Here is a 21261-nt window from a genome sequence, read left to right as displayed (position 1 = left end):
GGCGTCTTCTAGTGCGAAATAAACATTCTGCAATTTTTGCTCCTCGTCCCACGCATTAAACACAGCGACCCGGTCGTAGCTGGTCAGCCAGTCCTCAACGTCTTCGAACTTGTCGCCATGAAACGGCGTGGGCATACGTGGAGTATGGCAGATCAGCTGCTGGGCACTCACGGGAAACTGAGTGGTGGTCTGAATTGCCGCAGTAGTCATCGTGGTTCGCGGTGGGGAAACAAGAGGACCACACTCGGGTGCTAAGCCTCTCAAGCGACGGCTCGCCTTGTGCACAGGTGTCGTGTCCACGGTGTGTAGATGGGCGTAGGGGGCAGCCAGAGGCTCTTCGTACTAGGGTGCCTCGATGTAGCGCGCCGCCGTACAGGGTGGAGACACCGCCTTCGACGGCGCCATGTTGGGGCAAGGTCAGATGCGGCGGGCTATGGAGCCACGGCCCTATTTCTAATTCAGCACGCGCTTGCGCTAGCAGGCTCGGCTGTGTACCGTTTTTACACACATACTTGCAATCCTGAGCGCTTTTTCGCTCGAAAAAAAAAATGTGAAAGCAACTACTGCTTGCTAGCATGCATAGTTTAAGACGAAATGATCAAATTGCAGATGGTAAGCATTTACTCTTTCGTCGTCTCGGATGTTCAAATGCGGTTATTTTGACGACTGGCTGTTTTATAAAGCAATGCATTTTGCACTGCCGGCCATGATTGAGTTTATGAGGTGCATAACATTCAGTTGCATCTATTGCTATAGATGAACAACCATGTGTACGTTTCAGGGAGCCGTATACTTCACCAAAATTTGGCTTAACCTCAGACGAGTACTTGCGGGGACAACCGGGTGTGAACATCGCCTCGCGATGCGTAATTATTATACAGGGAAGGAAAAGCTGCATTCGGGATGAACTGTTGTACTGCGCAAGAACCTTGCTTCCTCACGACCGTTTTCACAAGATGATGCCGCTACACCTTCCAGCTCACGTACGAGAGAAGTTTCTTTGAGACTTGTCGAGCTGCCAATCATATGCTTAAAACGACCTAATTTTCATGAGAACCCAACTTTTTATATTATTGCGAATCTCAAAAACCTCGCGTAAAACTGCTCCTGTGTATAATTAAAAAAGAACTGTTTCAGAGGACCTGTTATCTCTGTTTCGCTAAATGTTGTACAAGCGATAAGCCCACTTGCCAAATTCCAGCGCGGCCAACTCACGGGTTTTTTTTTTTTTTTTTGCGACCAAAATAACTGTTACAAACTGCGCTTCACTTCATGCTCTATCGCGAGATGACATGCCATCCGTCGCTCTCCATTGTATTATTTCCCGAGAAGGAGAGAGGGAATGTAATCTGTTGAATCTGAAGCGGTTGCCACCACCTTTCAAGATCGAGTGTAAAGGGGAGCGATCGAAAGGGCACAATGGTGCATTCCTTTGACAAATACCAGGCTCGACCTTCTCCACATGTTCTTGGTGCGGCTATGAAGGCAGATCCTCAACAACAGATATTATTGTGTGACACTACGCGAATGATACTAAAGTCGAGTGTCACTCACTGAAAGTTACACTGAATTTCCCCGAGTGACTACAACATAGCAGACGCAATTGTCCATATATTTAGTTTATAAGCCTTCACGTACGCTGAAAATTCAAAATTTACACTTAAAAAACACAGCGCGCTACTCCCGATGCCAGGCAATGCGATGCTTCAACGTTGAAAAAGGCAGACCAAAATCTGTTGCGCACAATGCTAGATGGGGAAGCCAAAAACCGCACAAAGCTCGTGATTACAAGCAGATGGGTGAAGCGCCGTGCGATAATGTCATTCCAAACAGAAGTGCGTAACTGCGTTAGACGAGTACAAGAATATCCTTTAAAACGCTTTCGTATAAACAGATACAGACCGCAAGAAAGACGACACGCGCACATACGCAAGCGCTTGTGTGTGTTTATCATCTTTCTAGTGCTCTGTGTCTGCGCTAGACCTTTTTACACGATTGAAATGCACCTATTCGCTCAAAACAATTTTATGAATGCATAACAGAAGCACAGGTATTGTGGCATACTTCGCAGTCTTCAGGCTTCACTTTCGCGTCCCATACATTTCTCCGTCTCTTATCCCATGGAGAACGAAAACATCTGGCTCCTTTTTTCTTTTTTTTCTTTTTGCTGAGCCAGCATACAATGGAACACAACAGCCTGGCATGCTAGTTTTCGCGACTGAACACAGTTCAATCGCCCAGCACCCAGCGCACAGCACAACCGCTTCGGACACTTCGCAGCAACGGCTTGAAGCGACTTGCCCCAAGATGGCGAGTGCGGAGAAAGCGGCGGCGCGGGGCATGCCAAAGGGTGTCACCACCCTGTACGGCGGCGCTGGTATCGAGGCACCCTACTTCGTACATGAGATCTACCCAGAAGCTCCACCAAAAATGTCACAGAAGCCAGTGAAACTGGTTCAGCAGGTTTACTTAGGATTAGGTAAAAGCACCGGCAAGATCAGGCACGGAACCGACTGGCGGGCGAGCACCGAGAGCGAAGAAGACGAGCGCGTGCCAGTCTCCCGAGCTCGCCACATGGCGGCGCCAGTAAGATAACATTGCGGCAATTTCCGACGAGTACAGACAGCACAACGACGACTACACAGACAGGCCAGTTTTCAGAGTGTGCGACGACCATGTCACTCTACCTCCACGCACCAGCTTGTTTGTTACAGTGCAGTGTGACAACCCTCCTGCCTTGCAAGGCCTCGCGGAAACGAACGTGAATTTATTGTTGAGCCTACAAGTCTGCGTCGCTCGGGGGATCTTTGCCTTGAGAAATAAACGAACTGAACTGCTTTTAACGAACTTTAGCGCCGAATACCGCCATTTACCGCAAGGTACAGCTGTCGCTTATTTTGACGAAGTCAGTGCGCCATCCGCCCATTGCGCCCTTTCGCTGGCCAACGAGAACCCTCCCGAGAGCACTGGACATACTGTTCAAACTGACGTGAACCCAGCTTTGCCTCTTAACCAGAAACGCCGCCTTCAAGCAATTCTGGACACTTACCGTGACTGCTTTGCCGTCACTTCCAAAGTGAAGCAGACGTCAGTAACCAAACATCGAATTATAGTTGATCCCACCGAGCGCCCTATCCGCCAACATCGTTGCCTTGCATCGTTGCCGAATGTTGCGAGCAGCTGCCGCCGGAAATCCTGCCAGGTGGAAATGGTAGCCTCATGGTTTTCGAACCACATCTTGGCGGTGTCTTCTAGTGCGAAATAAACATTCTGCAATTTTCGCTCCTCGTCCCACGCATTAAACAGAGCGACCCGGTCGTAGCTGGTCAGCCAGTCCTCAACGTCTTCGAACTTGTCGCCATGAAACGGCGTGGGCATACGTGGAGTATGGCAGATCAGCTGCTGGGCACTCACGGGAAACTGAGTGGTGGTCTGAATTGCCGCAGTAGTCATCGTGGTTCGCGGTGGGGAAACAAGAGGACCACACTCGGGTGCTAAGCCTCTCAAGCGACGGCTCGCCTTGTGCACAGGTGTCGTGTCCACGGTGTGTAGATGGGCGTAGGGGGCAGCCAGAGGCTCTTCGTACATGAGATCTACCCAGAAGCTCCACCAAAAATGTCACAGAAGCCAGTGAAACTGGTTCAGCAGGTTTACTTAGGATTAGGTAAAAGCACCGGCAAGATCAGGCACGGAACCGACTGGCGGGCGAGCACCGAGAGCGAAGAAGACGAGCGCGTGCCAGTCTCCCGAGCTCGCCACATGGCGGCGCCAGTAAGATAACATTGCGGCAATTTCTGACGAGTACAGACAGCACAACGACGACTACACAGACAGGCCAGTTTTCCGAGTGTGCGACGACCATGTCACTCTACCTCCACGCACCAGCTTGTTTGTTACAGTGCAGTGCGACAACCCTCCTGCCTTGCAAGGCCTCGCGGAAACGAACGTGAATTTATTGTTGAGCCTACAAGTCTGCGTCGCTCGGGGGATCTTTGCCTTGAGAAATAAACGAACTGAACTGCTTTTAACGAACTTTAGCGCCGAATACCGCCATTTCCCGCAAGGTACAGCTGTCGCTTATTTTGACGAAGTCAGTGCGCCATCCGCCCATTGCGCCCTTTCGCTGGCCAACGAGAACCCTCCCGAGAGCACTGGGCATACTGTTCAAACTGACGTGAACCCAGCTTTGCCTCTTAACCAGAAACGCCGCCTTCAAGCAATTCTGGACACTTACCGTGACTGCTTTGCCGTCACTTCCAAAGTGAAGCAGACGTCAGTAACCAAACATCGAATTATAGTTGATCCCACCGAGCGCCCTATCCGCCAACACCCCTACCGAGTATCGCCGAAAGAACGAGAGGCTATTCGGGTGCAAGTTGATGAAATGCTCCGCGATGGTGTCATCCAGCCGTCCACAAGTCCATGGGCCTCACCAGTTGTGCTGGTCGCTAAAAAGGACGGAGCACTCAGATCCTGCGTCGACTATAGGAGGCTTAACAAAATTACGAAAAAGGACATCTACCCACTGCCTCGAATCGATGACTCGTTCGACCAACTTCGCCACGCCCGATACTTTTCATCGCTCGATCTACGCAGCGGGTACTGGCAGATCGAAGTCGATGAACGTGATCGAGAGAAAACCGCATTCATTACTCCTGACGGACTGTACGAATTTAAGGTGCTTCCATTCGGTTTGTGTTCCGCTCCCGCAACCTTTCAAAGAATGATGGACACTGTCCTAGCCGGCCTGAAATGGCAGACGTGCCTCGTCTACCTTGACGACGTTGTCATTTTCTCTGCGACTTACGAAGAGCACCTCAAACGATTGACGGCCGTGCTAAATGCCATCCGCAAGGCCGGACTCTCACTAAAACCAGAAAAATGCCACTTTGCGTTCCAACAGCTCAAGTTCCTGGGTCACGTCGTGAGTGCTGAGGGAATTAGCCCTGATCCAGAGAAGTCTGCTGCCGTAGCTGCTTTCCCGACCCCCACTGATAAAAGTTCCGTGCGTCGGTTTTTGGGCCTCTGTGCATATTACAGGAGATTTGTGCACGACTTCTCCCGAATAGCGGAACCATTGACTCGTCTAACAAAGGACGACCAGCCTTTCATCTGGGCCGACGAGCAGCAAAGGGCCTTCGAGGAGCTTCGCAAGCGCCTTCAAACAACGCCCGTACTTGGCCACTTCGACGAGGAGGCCGACACAGAATTGCATACCGACGCCAGTAACGTTGGCCTCGGTGCAGTTCTCGTTCAGTGGCATGAAGGCGTTGAGCGGGTGATTGCTTATGCCAGCCGCATCCTGTCTCGTTCCGAAGCGAATTATTCTACTACCGAAAAGGAGTGCCTTGCAGTTGTGTGGGCGGTAACAAAATTTTGGCCGTATTTGTATGGTCGGCCGTTTAGAGTGGTCAGCGACCACCACTCACTCTGTTGGTTAGCCAACCTTAAAGATCCTTCAGGCAGGTTTGCCCGCTGGAGTCTCCGCTCACAGGAGTTCGACGTCACTATTGTGTACAAGTCCGGCAAGAAACACAGTGACGCTGACTGCCTATCCCGAAACCCTATCCCGTGCTCTTCAAGTGAAACAGATGACTCCGTCTTTCTCGGCGCTCTCTCGACGCCAGATCTCGCTCAACAGCAGCGAGACGACACCGAACTGCGGCCCCTCATCGATTACCTCGAAGGAACCGCCTCATCGCCTCCTCGCCTTTTCACGCGTGGCCTGTCGTCATTCTGCTTGCGTGACGGCGTCCTCTACAAGAAAAACTACGCTTCCACAGACATTCAGTATCTGCTGGTTGTCCCAACGCCACTCCGTACCGACGTTTTGCAGGCATGCCACGACGAGCTTTCTGCCGGACATCTCGGTTTTTCGCGCACCTTGGCACGAGTACGACAAAAGTACTTCTGGCCCAAGCTTGCCGCTATGGTTCAGCGCTATGTTAGGACGTGCCGTGATTGCCAACATCGGAAGATACCACCTGTTAAGCCGGCCGGCATGCTGCAGCCTATTGTTCCTCCGCGAGTACCTTTTCACCAAGTTGGTATGGACTTGCTCGGGCCATTTCCTACGTCATCATTGGGCAACAGGTACATTATAGTCGCCACAGATTATCTAACCCGCTATTGTGAGACAAAAGCTCTTCCCAGCGGCACGTCTACTGATATTGCGAACTTTTTCATCTTTAATCTGGTCCTTCGTCACGGTGCCCCTGCGATCGTTTTAACTGACAGAGGCACGGCATTTACTTCAGCTCTAACCCAGGAAGTGATGCGGCTCAGTGGCACTTGTCATCGCAGAACAACAGCTTACCACCCTCAGACGAATGGCCTTACTGAGCGACTCAATAAGACCATCGCCGATATGCTTTCTATGTACGTCAACGAAGATCATAAGAACTGGGACCAAATACTACCGTATGCAACATTTGCTTATAACACCGCCGTCCAGGAAACGACCCGCTTTACACCGTTTCGTTTGGTGTACGGTCGCGAAGCTGTTACCATGCTGGATGCAATGCTACTGCCAGATGTTGCCCAACCATCGATTGCCGGTGCCGACCAATTCGTCCAGCATGCTGAGGCCGCTCGCCAGCTGGCTAGACTGAGAGTCCGGACACAGCAAGGTAAAGATGCTCGAAGGTATAACCTTCGTCACAGGGAGGTAATTTACAACCCTGGCGATCAGGTTTGGGTGTGGACACCTGTTCGCCAGCGGGGTCGCTCCGAGAAGCTTCTGCGCCGCTACTTCGGCCCGTACGAAGTACAACGCAAACTTAGCGACGTCACCTACGAAGTGACCCCGCAAGGAACTGTTCGCTCATCCCGACGGCAAGCACAATCGGAAGTCGTACATGTCGCCAGGATGAAGCCCTTCTACTCCCGCTAGGTCAAGCTACATGTGTTTTTTTTTCTTTGCTTCCTTTAACTACTTGATGTGAACGCGCATCCTCGCCGACTACGGTTATCCTCGACCTCGCCACTCGGCATCGGGACGATGCCTTTTCCACCGGGAGGGGCAATGCCGCAATGTTATCTTACTGGCGCCGCCATGTGGCGAGCTCGGGAGACTGGCACGCGCTCGTCTTCTTCGCTCTCGGTGCTCGCCCGCCAGTCGGTTCCGTGCCTGATCTTGCCGGTGCTTTTACCTAATCCTAAGTAAACCTGCTGAACCAGTTTCGCTGGCTTCTGTGACAATATCCTGATTTTTGATTGGCATCGGCGGCTATGTCATGCAGTTTCACTAGACTGAACATGGTCGCGAAATGCGAGCTAATGGTCGAGCTTTGCAATTCCGGATGTTGTGGGCGGCTGTTTTGCTGCTGCCGCCACGCCACCAGCTTTGCTGGAAGGTTCAATCTGTCTTACCCATGGAAGCTGCTTCTGCATCACTTTATCATCTGCACCATCATGGTTGCGCTGCCAGTACGCAGCAGGAGTTCCCTTGAGATCTTGTGTGCTTCTTGCTGTTCAGTCAAGCACCACAGGCTACGCCATTATCGGGCTGCCATGGAGCATCGTTGCTTCTCTGCTAATTGCAGATGAGATGATCGCTCTCTAGGCCAGTAAAAGCGCACAAATTATAATATTCTGCATATTGTGCCATGGACATGGTGGCTGGAACGGTGCTTAGCCGTCAAGGCCTAACAGTGTCACTATCTCAAAATGGGGCCAGGCCACAAGCATTTAGAACCAGCAGCCAACCACTAGTTTTCACTGAAGTTATTCCTTGCTGGCCTCTTCTGACTGTTTTGGGTGTCCTTCTCTTCTTCTCTACTGCCCACAGGACCGTCCTGAGCTGGTGGAGGCAGTGTTTGAGCGCATGTGGCTTCACAACCAGACGTACAGCGTAGTGGGACCAATGGCCACCACAGAGGACTCCGTGCCTGTCTGGTGAGAGCAGCTCTGGCCTATAGCTGTGGCTGTTGTTTGCAGCAGAACCTCGATGATACGTTCCCAGTTCATACGATATCCGGTTTCGTACGCTCAAAATTGTGGGCTTTAAAAAGTCGCTCATGGAGTTACAGTATTTTTCTCCCAGTTAATACATTCTGAGATGATCTGATTTTTCAGTTACTACACTTAAAATTTAGACAAAGGGGTCGACTGGTATGTTTTGTGATCAACCAGACGTGTTAACGTGCGCCCGCGACATGAAAAACTGAACAGAGGGGATTCACCCGCCACAGTTGCTTTAAATCTCTTTCACGCTTAAGGGGGGAGGCTACCTTTGAATACCAACTTTGTTGTTTCTTGAGATGATTGAATGAAATTTTCAGGGTAGACTCATGGCACAGCCATTTGAATAACTGCAAAGTTTCGTGGAGCTGCGCACATTGGTACTCAAGTTAGAGAAGTATATCAGAATGGTTCACATGGGTTCCTTGTTCCATGCCTGGTGAACTTGCAAAATGTGTTGGCACTATGAAATTCATTATGAAGGTGCCTGAATAGGTACCACAGGGCAAGACAGAGCCCTTTTTTTTTATTTCCCTGCCGAAAAATTTTAGCAGTGCATTGAGGTTAGTGCCACTAATTGGACTTGCATTAGCCTAATTTTGATTGTTTATTATAAATTCCAGATTCAATAATTTGAAAAAAATGAGCTTGTCTTGCCCTCGGAAATTTATTCAGGCACACAATAAAAAAAAACAGGTGGGAATCCGATTAGCGGTTCCAGAAATACTGCGGGAATAAGCAACCATACCATGAAAAAAATTCATTCTGAGAAAATGGCCCTTGAAGTTTAAAACAGCATTTTCAAGTCTAAAGTTTGTTTTTCACTGCAGCACGTTGTGCCTCCACCTCCCCGATTCCCTCGGAAAGTGCATTTTCATGCGAACAGCGGACAACGCTGACGACGCGTTATCGCTTGCGATGACAGGCGCGATACGGGAGGCCGAGATCGCCGAGGTTGATATGGTCGGTACAGCAGGCACGCTTCAAACGTCGGCTCCTTACGTTGACGCGAAAGATACGCTGTTGGAAGTGGCAGCGCAGTCGGTCTAGTAGTGATGTAGCAGAAGCAGCACTAATAGAAGCATCTCTGTAGAACTTGTTTTGCTAGCTGCATGAACGAGGACGCAGTGGAAAATGGCCGGAAACCCTCTTGCATCTGGTTGCTGCAGAGATTGCGTAGAGCATGACATAGGCATCCAGAAATTGTGTGAAATCTGGTTGCTCTATTCAGATTCAGTGAAATTCGTAATTTTTATTCTTTGCCCTCGAAGGTATTGAAGGTGAGCATTGAAAATGCACACGCATCGCATGCTCCCGAATCAGCAAACTTAACTCTCCAGAAGCAAACGGTGCTTGCTGTGTTCAACCAGGCTGGGAGCCATAATTGTAAACGCTTGAAAAGCCATGTTTTTTGCTCATTGCTAGTGTTTTTTCTGTAGAACAAGACAACTCACTCACTCCTTCGACAGCGTCATGATATCCAGAGATGCACTTGTCCCGAGGCGATGAGCAAGCCATTACTACCTGCAGCGCAGATGTTCGCACAACACAACTGCGGCTCCGGTGCCCCCCAGCTTTTTCTATGCAATACATAATTCCTCACAAGTGTACTGCCATTCATGGAAACCACCACGCAGAGTGAGCTTCCTATTGGCCATACGGTGTGCTCTACAACACGATGAAATGTTGCTCAGGTATCCGGGGGTGACTTAAAATGTGCCTGCGCCGCAGAAGCGTACTGTGATGATCAGCTACAGCACTGGAGTTGCTGACTCCCTCTTTGCCCATGCTCGGTGCCAGTGGCAGGAATGTCGGGAAGCTATCCATGGTCGCGCGGATAAAACACTGAGCCAGAAACTCTGGCTCAAACAAGTTGAGGCTGTCACTCAGGCAACACTTTGATGCACAGTTCTCTACATCCTCGTAGTATCCACTATTGTGAAAAGCTTGATGTACCGATGGGATGAAGCCAACACGTCGAGGCAACAATACATCTGCCTTGTTTGTTTACAAGCGAAGTGGCAGTTGAGGAGTGCTCAAAGTTGCGACGGTGCTACATCAAGATTCTCAAGGCAGTCCTTAAGTTTTTCCTCCATTCCTCCAGAGTCATTCGAGTGCAGGTGGGTTTTTGAAACGCAAAACAGGTCTTGACGGTTGGTTGCTTGGAGTATAAGCTGAATTTGAGGTATGTTTATATAAATGCAAAGGTCAGTTTGAGTGAACCTGCAGGTTAGCCAAGCTTTCTTCAGTGAGCCTGAGTCAGCACTCATAATTTTGTGAGTTATGTCTAAAGGTGGTGATTAAGATGTGGCAGTGAGGTTTGGTAGCACATTGTTCCTTCATAGATTTGGAAAACACTTTTTAAGGGGGGACGCGGGCTTTGAAAGTCGAAAAATCGCGAAAAAGTCGGCTTTTCAAAAAGTACATATCTCGGCTGTATATGTTATAAACTACCTTTCCTATAATTATAAACGCCTAATTCATCGTGGAACTGCTTTAAATTAAATATATAACTGGGCGCGGCAGCCCCAGAGTCGCGAGCGAACGGCAAAAGTACCCGAACTTCGCGCGGGCGCCATTTCTCTGCCGCTGAACCGAGCGCCGCCATCTTGGTCTTGTTTTGTTTGTGAATGCTTGCACTTTTCCATATTGCCTTCGCCGGCGGCGTCCGTGGCGTAGTAGAAGCATGGCTCGCTTGTGATTGGGGGCCTCACAGGGATTGTTGAGCTTCCCGCGTCTCGAATTCGGGCTGTGATTAGACAAAGCGTGCGCTCCGTGAGAACGCGGGGGATCGCGCGACTGCTATTGGCTGCTGAGCGCGCTGACGCGGTGGCCCCTCCCCGGCGTGTCGTCTGCTCCGGCTGCCTACTGAGCTGGCGTTCTTTGTGCGCTCGCTGAATCGCTTCACGTTTCACCATTTTGAGATCGCCGTGATCATCGCTCGTTACGAATTCTGGTGGCGTGTTTTGAACGGTTATGTGCACTTTGTGGATTATTGCACGGTCAGCCACGATGCGCGCTAAGAAGTTCAAAACACTGCGTACGTCGTCGTTCTGTGAATGCCGTTCGAATCGCGAAGTTAGCGAAAAGCATTGCCAACGGGTGCAGAGACGCTTCTATTAGTGCTGCTTCTGCTACATCACTACTAGACAGACTGCGCTGCCACTTCCAACTGCGTATCTTTCGCGTCAACGTAAGGAGCCGACGTTTGAAGCGTGCCTGCTGTACCGACCATATCAACCTCGGCGATCTCGGCCTCCGTATCGCGTCTGTCATCGCAAGCGATAACGCGTCGTCAGCGTTGTCCGCTGTTCGCATGAAAATGCACTTTCCGAGGGAATCGGGGAGGTGGAGGCACAACGTGCTGCAGTGAAAAACAAACTTTAGACTTGAAAATGCTGTTTTAAACTTCAAGGGCCATTTTCTCAGAATGAATTTTTTTCATGGTATGGTTGCTTATTCCCGCAGTATTTCTGGAACCGCTAATCGGATTCCCACCTGTTTTTTTTTTTATTGTGTGCCTGAATAAATTTCCGAAGGCAAGACAAGCTCATTTTTTTTTCAAATTATTGAATCTGGAATTTATAATAAACAATCAAAATTAGGCTAATGCAAGTCCAATTAGTGGCACTAACCTCAATGGACAGCTAACATTTTTCGGCAGGGAAATTAAAAAAAGGGGCTCTGTCTTGCCCTGTGGTACCTATTCAGGAACCTTCATAATGAATTTCATAGTGCCAACACATTTTGCAAGTTCACCAGGCATGGAACAAGGAACCCATGTGAACCATTCTGATATACTTCTCTAACTTGAGTACCAATGTGCGCAGCTCCATGAAACTTTGCAGTTATTCAAATGGCTGTGCCATGAGTCTACCCTGAAAATTTCATTCAATTATCTCAAGAAACAACGAAGTTGGTATGCAAAGGTAGCCTCCCCCCTTAAAGCGATCATTTCGGACAGTGCATGCTGCTGGGATGCTTCTCCTGTTTTAATTTCAAAGCAGTTTGATTTATTCATTTTTACCTTGTACAGTCAAATCTCGATATAACGAATCCCGCAGAACCACGAAAAATCATTCGTTATTTTTAAATATCGTTATAATGAAAAACAAAATACTTAAGTTTAGGACAACCCAGAGGGCTATGGCACGAAAAATGGTAGGGGTAACATTAAGAGATAGGAAGCGTGCAGAGTGGGTCAGAGAAATAACTCAAGTTACCGACATTCTAGTGGAAATTAAGAAGAAGAAATGGACATGGGCAGGACATGTAGTGCGAAGAGAGGATAACCGACGGTCGCTTAGGGTAACAGACTGGATTCCAAGGGAAGGAAAGCGTTGTAGGGGGCGGCAGAAAGTTAGGTGGGTGGATGAGATTAAGAAGTTCGCAGGGGTCAAGTGGAAGCAGCACAGAACCGGGTTAAGTGGAGAAATAAGGCAGAGGCCTTCGCCCTGCAGTGGGTATAGTCAGGTTGATGATGATGATGATAATGAAAAATCTGCAATCATAAGCCAGTGGTCAAACCTAGGTATGCAAATGACGTACCTTGGATATGGGCACGTGTGTAGACAAGCAAAACCTGAAATGGAAATGTTGCACTTACTCCAAAGCTGATTTATTTGAAGAAATCAATTATTTTCTTCTGTCGCGTGCAGCAAACACGACCGTGCACTATATTACACCACTACAGCACATACACCTTCCACTTTGCGGAGCACCTCGTCGCATGCGTGATTGCACCGAGCGATGGAAGTACGGACTTTGTCCATATGCAAAAAAAAAACTACAAAAGAACAACATAAGAGTTTGATATGACCTCATCTTCAAGCTCCCTGAAGTTAGAAAATCTTGTCTCGGTCTTTCAAAATGATTGCGGCGGTCAGTGAGGCAATGCTACCTGTCTGTAGAGGCCGAATCGCATTTTCCCTGCATCGATTTCTTGCAGTGAAAGCGGCTGCGTTCATATCTTGGCACTTCGCTGGCTAGTATCATCGCTCTCGCACAAACTTCGCAATAAGATAATCCGCGACAAAAAGAAAAAAAATCTTCCAGCATGCTTCAACGCATAAGCGACCGACCCACGTAAGACACACAAGAAAAAAACGCAGGCGGCTAGGCCTGCTGGCTACTGCGTAATAAACCATAAATTCGTGGTGGCACTAGGAGCTGGTACTGGATGTGATGATGATGATAGCTACAGCCCACAGACCATACACACAGAAACGGCGGTTTCTGTTTCACGCGAGCGTTGCAAGCTACGGCGCTGTTAACTTTAGCCGAATTCGTAATACTGATGTTCCAAAATTATAGAAGAAGAAATAAAATAGGTTCGTTATTCTGAAATATACGCAATTTCAAAATTCGTAATTCTGAAATAGTTTTACATTGAAAACATAGCAAATCTGCCGGGGATTCTTAAAAAAATTTGTTAATTTGAAAAATTCGTTTGTGGTGTTCGTAGTAACGAAATTTCATTGTATTTCTAAACTGCGGCCTGATTCTTAAGCCAGGCATATATAGATCACTGCCTTCACACACAAAGGGGGGAATCAAAATGTCTATTAGGTATGCAGTTAAGCCTGGTTATAACAAAATTGAAGTAAGTCCGCAATTTTTTTTTACATTCAAGTTTTATATACAGTTTTCATATTGCGATTAAAAGGATAGTGCAGTATGGAAACCAAAATAAGAAGTAAAGGGGCTAGAAAACATTTACAAACCATCCATTTCTTGACGTTATAAAATTCATGCAACGTTTTGCAATTGCACTGACAGTTGCATGACTATGGCAACAGCCTCTACCGCTCTTGTCACGGCTCACACTAAGTGGCTGCTAATGAAGAGTGGGGATGGTGAAGGCTACCGGAGCCGCCACATCATAGCCAGGCTAGAAAAGGTCACGTCTAGCTGCACCACTACTGCTCCCCGTCATCCCCTCTATCGATGCACGAGACCTGCTCATGCCGGAATCTTGGGCACACATTGCAAACAATGATGTGGTGACGATGGGTGCACACGGCCGGCCCTTGTCTCTTTTCTTTACACTTTTATTTTTCACTGCTTTTGAGCGCGAAATATTGTAGAGTCACATTCCAAAAAAAGAGTGATGGAGACTGCTGCTTTGCTGTGTAGAAATGCCATCGGCACAGGAGCATGGTGCATTGTATCAAGTGCAGTTGCATGTTGAGATCGTAGGCGTTCCTCGTGTTTGTTTGTGTTTTATTGTCATGAAGCTTTTTGTGTGGTGGTGATGGGGAAACTATTTCCAGCTGATATAGACGAGCGAATCGAATGGCCGCCCCTAATTGACGGTTGCTATTCCTTGGGCAGCGGCTGTATTTTCAGCCAGCTCAGTGAGTTTTATCTGTTTCCCCGGGGTCGGGGCTGAGCAGTAGGGCCTCCCAGTGATCAGAGTCACGTATGAAGTGGCTCGCAGCCAGATTTTCAGTAAATCATTACAGTAGCCAACTGACTTTTCGGGCTCCAATAATTCGGACTTGCGCTATATTTCGGACTTTGTTCAGGAACTGTCACGTGCCCCATAGGAGCATGTACGTTTTCACAACCGATATTTTGGACCCTATGGTGTCCAAAAGAGCGCTTGTTTGGAACAAATTTGGCACAAGCAATACTGTTGAGATCTTTTCTTGGCCAAAGGCTGTCTTTTTCGGCATGATAAGTGCAAGTGGACATTGTTGTCGCAAACAACCCGGTTTTGCGCGGCCATGAAAGCTTAGGCGAAGCGAGTGATTCGGATGGACCAGCTTGGCTCTCTCTACAGCGTTGCCATTGGAGGCAGCGGCAATAAGGGAATGCTTGGCTTTGTCATCGCGGTGGCCTACAGCACGCAATCGGATGGAAAAAGGGAGCGCGAGCACCGTCCACTGCGGCGTGCTCTGACGCTGCTGCCCACGAGGAAAAGTGGAAGGGGAAAGAGAGGGGGGGAGGGGGGGTACAGTGCATTCATGTAAGCTCTCGTTCCTCTTGTTTTGTTTTTTCCCTGTGATATTCATCCTGCGGTCTTCCCTACTGTCGTTGGCCATGTTATTCGTTCGACCGCATGCATTCGTTTCCGGCATTAGCATGACCTGCGCGTCACAATATGTCGTGAAGTGGCATGGACATGACAAAAGTATGACTGGTCAAGCTATCTGACTAGAGCGCTATAGTGATTAGTACAACTTAACACGATCCGCTTCTGCGAGGCACCACTGTGCATGCAGCGACTGCCTTGAGCGAGTTACATATGCTCTCCGGCGGCACACATGCCTATGGCATTGCCACCAGTCGGCGCACCTGCACTGGTGGCCGGGCCCACCATATCGAATCGCATGGGCAGCGTGCGGAAACTGATCACAGTAGTGGATTTCACTATCCTATAACTTCCTATTATCAGCATATAAGCGAAACATGGGGAGTTCATGATCTGTAAAGCTGATTTTTCGCAGAAAAGTAATTTTTTTCAAGTTCATGGATTTTTCGGGCTGTTCGATCAATCAGACCATTTCCCGGGTCTCACCGAATCCGAAAAAACAGTCGGCGACTGTACTACTAATGAGTAAGAATTCATTATAACCAGGTCTACCACTGCAAAGCATTCATTTCTTGGTTATTTCAAATACATACGCTTCAGTGGAGATGACATTGGGGAATTGAAAAATTTCATGATAGCGAGGAATTCACTATATGGAGGTTTGAAACATAAAGGTTTAACTGTAAGCATGTTTTCTGACACTCAATTCTTTCTAGGTAAGAACAATTGCAAGCAGTCCCAATTTTTTCACATTTGAAGATTGGTCTCACTTTATTATAAAGCACGCTTTCTGTTTCAGGAGTTGCACTGTACTTATTTTGTCTCTCATCCCGTGGCAAAACCATGAGGGCGCATTCAGACTAAATCACAAAAATTTTGTCAACCTGCAGGCAGACAAGTAGGGTTGCCTTTTAGTTCTCCTGTGTGGGGTTTAGGTTAAGGGTAAGGGCACGATGTGTGGCACTCCGCACTGAAGGCAGGGTCAAAGCGCTTGTTCTTGACGAGGTGGAGGAGCAGACCTTCCTCTGGCGATGGTCGAATAAGCATTGATGGCAGCAACCTCCTTGTAACCCCCTCCTTTCGGAGGCAATAAACACTTTTACCACCACTAACCTGCAGGCTCTTTCAAATTCAGACTCATACATGCCTTGTTCCAACTCATGGCTCATCTGGAGTGGACCACTCATTGCGATTCACAACTCATGTGGGCTTTCAATCATCCTTACTTGTGACTGAATGGGACTCATGCACGGGGTGATTGGAAGAGTAGTCAGAGTTACACAGCACTTCTTTTCTTTTTTTTTAAACTAAGCACTCATCATTAGATGTCAAACAGCATTTGGCAGTGAGTGCGTACTGAGCATGGTCCAAACTCCTGTGGTTGCAGGTACGTGATGGATGAGTTTGGGAGCAGCATCCAGCACAACAGCCAGAGCCCCAGCTTCCGCTGCGTTCCCTTCTACCAGCTGTCCCAGAGGGAGGCCTACAGTATCCTCTTCCCCATCAGGGATCTCGCCTACGGGGGTCAGTAATATGTTCAGCACCACCTATGGTTTTGCTTGTGATGCTTCACGGCAGACCTTGATAGCCACTGCAGCATCTTCGTTCATAATGGTCTAGTGAAATGACTTGACTGGTTTAAAAAATGACAGATCATGCCCTATGGTAGCAATGTGCAAATGTACTAGCAAGCAATTGACCACACTGACGACTGCTTGGTTATTTTTCAGACCACTGCAAGCAACTTTCGTTTGGCCGTTTTCGATAGCGACCCGGTTCAAATCTGGGTGTGAACACGTCAAGCATTGCTTGGTTTCCTCCAAATTTTAGCCAAGGTCAAGTCAGGGTCAAATTTTGGCTGGCCCGGGCGTAATTTAGGTGTGGCCAAGTTAAGACACGCCGAAGCATTGTCCAATATCAATTGGATCCTGTCTCCATCTTTTCAGTCATGCCTTGCTACCATGACAACACACAGTTCCTCTATCATCTTATCACTATTTCCTTGTCACTTTCTATCCTCACCTGAACACCCTTCCTAGTTCCTTACATCACCTTTGTATCATGTTAAATGTAGGAGATAGTGTAAGCCTTTCTTTCACTTGCTAACACACACAAGCTATGTTCTCCTCTAATGGCTGTGAGATTCTGCACTTCGCTTGCCATCAGTTTCATGTGCATTGCTCCCCAAAGTGCAACATCACATTTTGAACAGAGGACTTTGCAAAAATACAAGAAACAGCATGAAAGAGGCACGAAATGCAGAGACGGTGCTTGCTTTGCACTATGTTTAGCATTGGGGAGCAAGAAAAAAAGTGCCCAAAGACGAGGTGTTGTTCAGCCAGTAGGAAGGCCGAATACCAAGTGGATGCACATGGGTGGGAGGCGGGCAGCAATCTTCACAGGGTACAATTACCTTTAGTTTGTTAAGGGTTCAGGATGAGCATAGGGCTACACAGATGGCATGTACAAGCAGCAATGCATGCCCATTGCTGCCTCTCTGTCGCTTGCTTGTTCCAATACTGCTAGGCTTGCGGGCTCTGAAAAGGTGGATAAAAGGAGGGGAGATGCAGAAAGGGTGTTTCATCCATGCATAGCTTTATTGTGCCAGCCTTGCAGCTAACAGGGTTCACTTTGATGTTTGCAGCTGTTTCATACACATTCATTTTTCATTTTTGGTTTCTGTTTTGCATTGCTTTTTGATTTTTCATGTGGAAGCTGCATGTAGGGGGAAATTGCTGAATTTCCAGTATTATGTGCAATATTATTTAATTGCTGTATATTCTCTCTGCTTTAATGGTAATTGTTTCAAAATTGGCTGCTCAATGGATTTTCAAGTGCAGTTAGAATTGCTCCAAGATGCTCGTTTCAATGACCTTCACAAAAGACGGCGGCCAAGTTGGGTTGTTTTATTTTGCAGAGGAAGTGACCCGCGACTATGCGGAGGGACCTCCGTGTGACCTTCTGACCCGTGCCGCCCTGCTACTTCCCTGGGAGCCGTGTGACCTCACGCATGTGGACTGCAGCCCACCTGATCCACATCAGGACTTCCTCAGGGTACGATGATACAGAATGCATGCGGTCACCTTCCCCTCCCCCCTTTCATACCGTTTATTTTTCTTACCAACCTTCATGAGGTATATTGCTTTCCAGATTTGCCAAGTTTCCGAACATTGATTTCTATCTTTAATGGTGCTCTCCTTGGTTTATTGCTGACACACACAAGGTACGCCTTGTAATATGGCATTGGGGCTATATGGAATGTCTCCTCTCTTGACAGTGAGAATGATGCCTTTTCTGAAATGGATTTTGCCTTGTAGAGGAAGTCCGAAACAGACAATAGTTTGTCTTGAGGGGATGCTTACAAGTGGCATTCTGTCACTTCTAGGAGGTGGAGTGAAGAGGCCACCCTAGCAGAAGCTGAAAGAATACACAGGGCATCGCGCTACTGGTCGCATTATTTCACATTGGAGGAATAAGCGTTAGACTTCATATGCCTAGGCAGTCCTAGGTGACATTGCTGAATACTTTCACATTGATCAGCAGAAAAAAAAATGTCCCTATTCTTTTCTTTGTGTCTGGGGCTGTTGCCTCCCTTCGTATTTATCTCATAATGGAGCACATCAGTCTCCCCCTACATTTGTTTGCGGAGGGCTTCGAATCTGGCAACCTTGCTGTCGTAGGTATCCTAAAGAACAACTGCTACGAAATTTTATTTTTGGCTGCAATATGTTTCTGTTAATGAGCTGAGTACGTTTTAAAAATAACTATGTATAGGCAGCCAGTTTTTGTTACAGTCGAGCCCACTTATAACGGCCCCACTTAAGACGAACTTTCGCTTATAACGAACGAGACCGGAGCAACCGCCAAAATATACATTACTTCAATGGCACAAGGTCGCACGTATAACGAACGTCCATGAGCGCTGCCGATCGGTTACAGCGAACGGACGGCGTAAACCCGGCGCCCCGATACGAGATACCGATGGGCTCCCATCCCTTTTGGTCTGTTTTCGCAATCCTCCTCGCAAGCGAGCTACCCTTTGCTCGCCGACGCGCGCTGCCTACGAGTGTCGGCGCGTGGTGTGGCCTCCAAGGCCACACTACCGCCCCTCCTCGCAACTCCGCTCCCCTCTCCTCTCGCCATTCCCTCGTCTTCGCCTGTCTCCACGGCGCCGGCCGCCGGCATAGTCTTCGAAGTTTCGTCGTTTCGTTTCCTGGCTGTTCCATTGAGCGGCCGTGCCAGGGGCGCTGCATTCAGTACGGCGGTGACGGTTCGTGGCCTCCGAGATTTGCGGAGGTAATCTCGGAGGCCATGGGCGGTTGAAAGCAACTACGGTAGGAGCCAACAGGTGGCAGCACTGATGCTCAGGGATTAAAGCCCCTCTATCTGGAAAGTAGTGAAACTCCCCTCCCTTCAGCTGCTTTCCTCCTCAATTCTCCTCTGATTGCACTCTCCCACCGGTGGGAGCGCTGCGCACGGCACGCTGAACCTGCCTGTGCTCGAGGGCGCCGCGGAAGGGTCAATGATAGTGAATGGCGGGGGCTTTTTGTGCTGCCTTTTAAAGCGTTCTTTTAAATCTGCTTTGCGCAGGTAAATAATAATCGATTTGAAAATGTTATGTTTGGTTTTAGCGGCACATATTGTTCGCAATATCAAAGAAGGAAGGAGAAGACACGCTCAAAACGGCAAGAAATGTTTGCATTCAGCATCGCGCTCAGGTACTCTGAAGCATCAAGAACGGGAAATAAACTGAGCAGGCAATTAAGGTGTCATCTGTGTTGGGTGACAGATAGATGACCCTGAATGAGAGCCAATGTCCCCTTCAAGAATCTTCTGCATCTTTGCGCGCGAGCGGCAAACCGGCGAATTCTGACATCGATCGCTTCTGGCTAACCTATAAGCAAAAGCGTCGATTGTTGTATGCTTTCATTTTCAAATCGCATCTGTAAGAAAATAATGAAGCAGTGTTCCTACAGCTGCTAAACAGAGGCAGTGTAGGTGAAAAAAAGTGGCTTTTATTTCTTCGCAAAATCAATTGATCAGCGAAGTGACTCAGGCAAAATAGGGTCTTATTTTATTGGCACAATACTGGTTTGCTTTAAAGGTCGTAAGATGTGGCACATACAAAATACGCAGTTTCAAATACAGAAGAAATGTAGCGATAAACACTGTTGTACATTGGAACCAAGTAGCATCTTTGATTTTACTGACACAGCACTGGTCGCTTTGAAAAGGGTCCTAAGACTGGCGCAGGCACATTAATTCAAAACACACATTTTCAAATAAAAATAAATGCACAGAAAAACATTGTTAGACAATTGGAAGATGCTGAGAACCCTTAACGAAGTGAAAAGATATGAAAACGAAGCGCAAGCAAATAATTTTCGTACAAACATTTTTCACACACGCTGCAATCCAATTTTAATTTCGATGATTATAAGCTTCAGATATGCACGAGAATATCTTTAAAAATGTTGGCAGTTACCAGAAATTTTGAACCATTCAAAGATTCATTCAGGCGACAGGCAAAATATTAATTGTATGCAGATTTTCAAACCACAACTTTCACAAATGTTTCAAATTAATAAAACATGAAATTACGAATGCATACTGTCACCGAATCTGAGCTGCAGCGACCCGCATGCCTACGCTTTTGCTACCGCATTTACTGCTAGTCACTGGAGATATTTTGGAGGCTTCATCTTGGACGAAAATCTGGATCCGTACTTTCACGCAAATACTCACAATCTTCCCACACATCATTAACACAGCACGAGGCGGTCTGCTAGCGGAGACTGCAAGCAGGGACATTCCACAATCTATACATACTACACAAGATGTTCCCTACACAATACAGGAACACATGTCCGTGGTGCGGGGCAACCCCCACACTGTACCACATCACATGGGAATGCGAACGAAACAGAGCCTTCCACAAACTAAATAACCCGAGTGCGGAACAATGGGAGGGTCTGCTGACCGGCAGCGAGCTCACGGCCCAAAGGGCACTGGTGCGGCACGCCTGCGAAGCAGCAATACTCAGCGGTGCCCTGGAATAGGGGCGCCGACCTTGTGAAGAGGCCGAAGATCTGAAGACATCGGCCCGCCGCTAAAACCAGAAACTTTTTAGAGCAATAAATGTTTTCTCTCTCTCTCTCTCTTTTACAACATCATGGCAGGCTGGGAAGCAAGATACCAATGAAATGCTACCTTTTATCCGGGCCTGCAGTTGTGCAGTGCTGATTGAATTTTTGAGGAGACAC

At 48.0% G+C, this 21261-nt stretch overlaps 1 protein-coding gene across 1 annotated transcript in view; it reads left to right on the top strand.

The window, feature by feature from the left end:
* TTLL12 (Tubulin tyrosine ligase-like 12) overlaps positions 1-21261 on the top strand; it is an 86340-nt gene that overhangs the window by 14331 nt on the left and 50748 nt on the right. Inside the window, exons 5-7 of the mRNA XM_084583991.1 lie at positions 7790-7896; positions 16386-16522; positions 17916-18052. Of these exons, the coding sequence (XP_084440117.1) occupies positions 7790-7896; positions 16386-16522; positions 17916-18052 (381 nt within the window). The remainder of the gene's footprint in view (positions 1-7789; positions 7897-16385; positions 16523-17915; positions 18053-21261) is intronic.

Source organism: Amblyomma maculatum, chromosome 11, assembly GCF_055883805.1.
Source record: "Amblyomma maculatum isolate TAMU_Amacu chromosome 11, ASM5588380v1, whole genome shotgun sequence".
Lineage (NCBI taxonomy): Eukaryota > Metazoa > Arthropoda > Arachnida > Ixodida > Ixodidae > Amblyomma > Amblyomma maculatum.
This window is presented reverse-complemented; position numbering and strand designations above follow the sequence as displayed.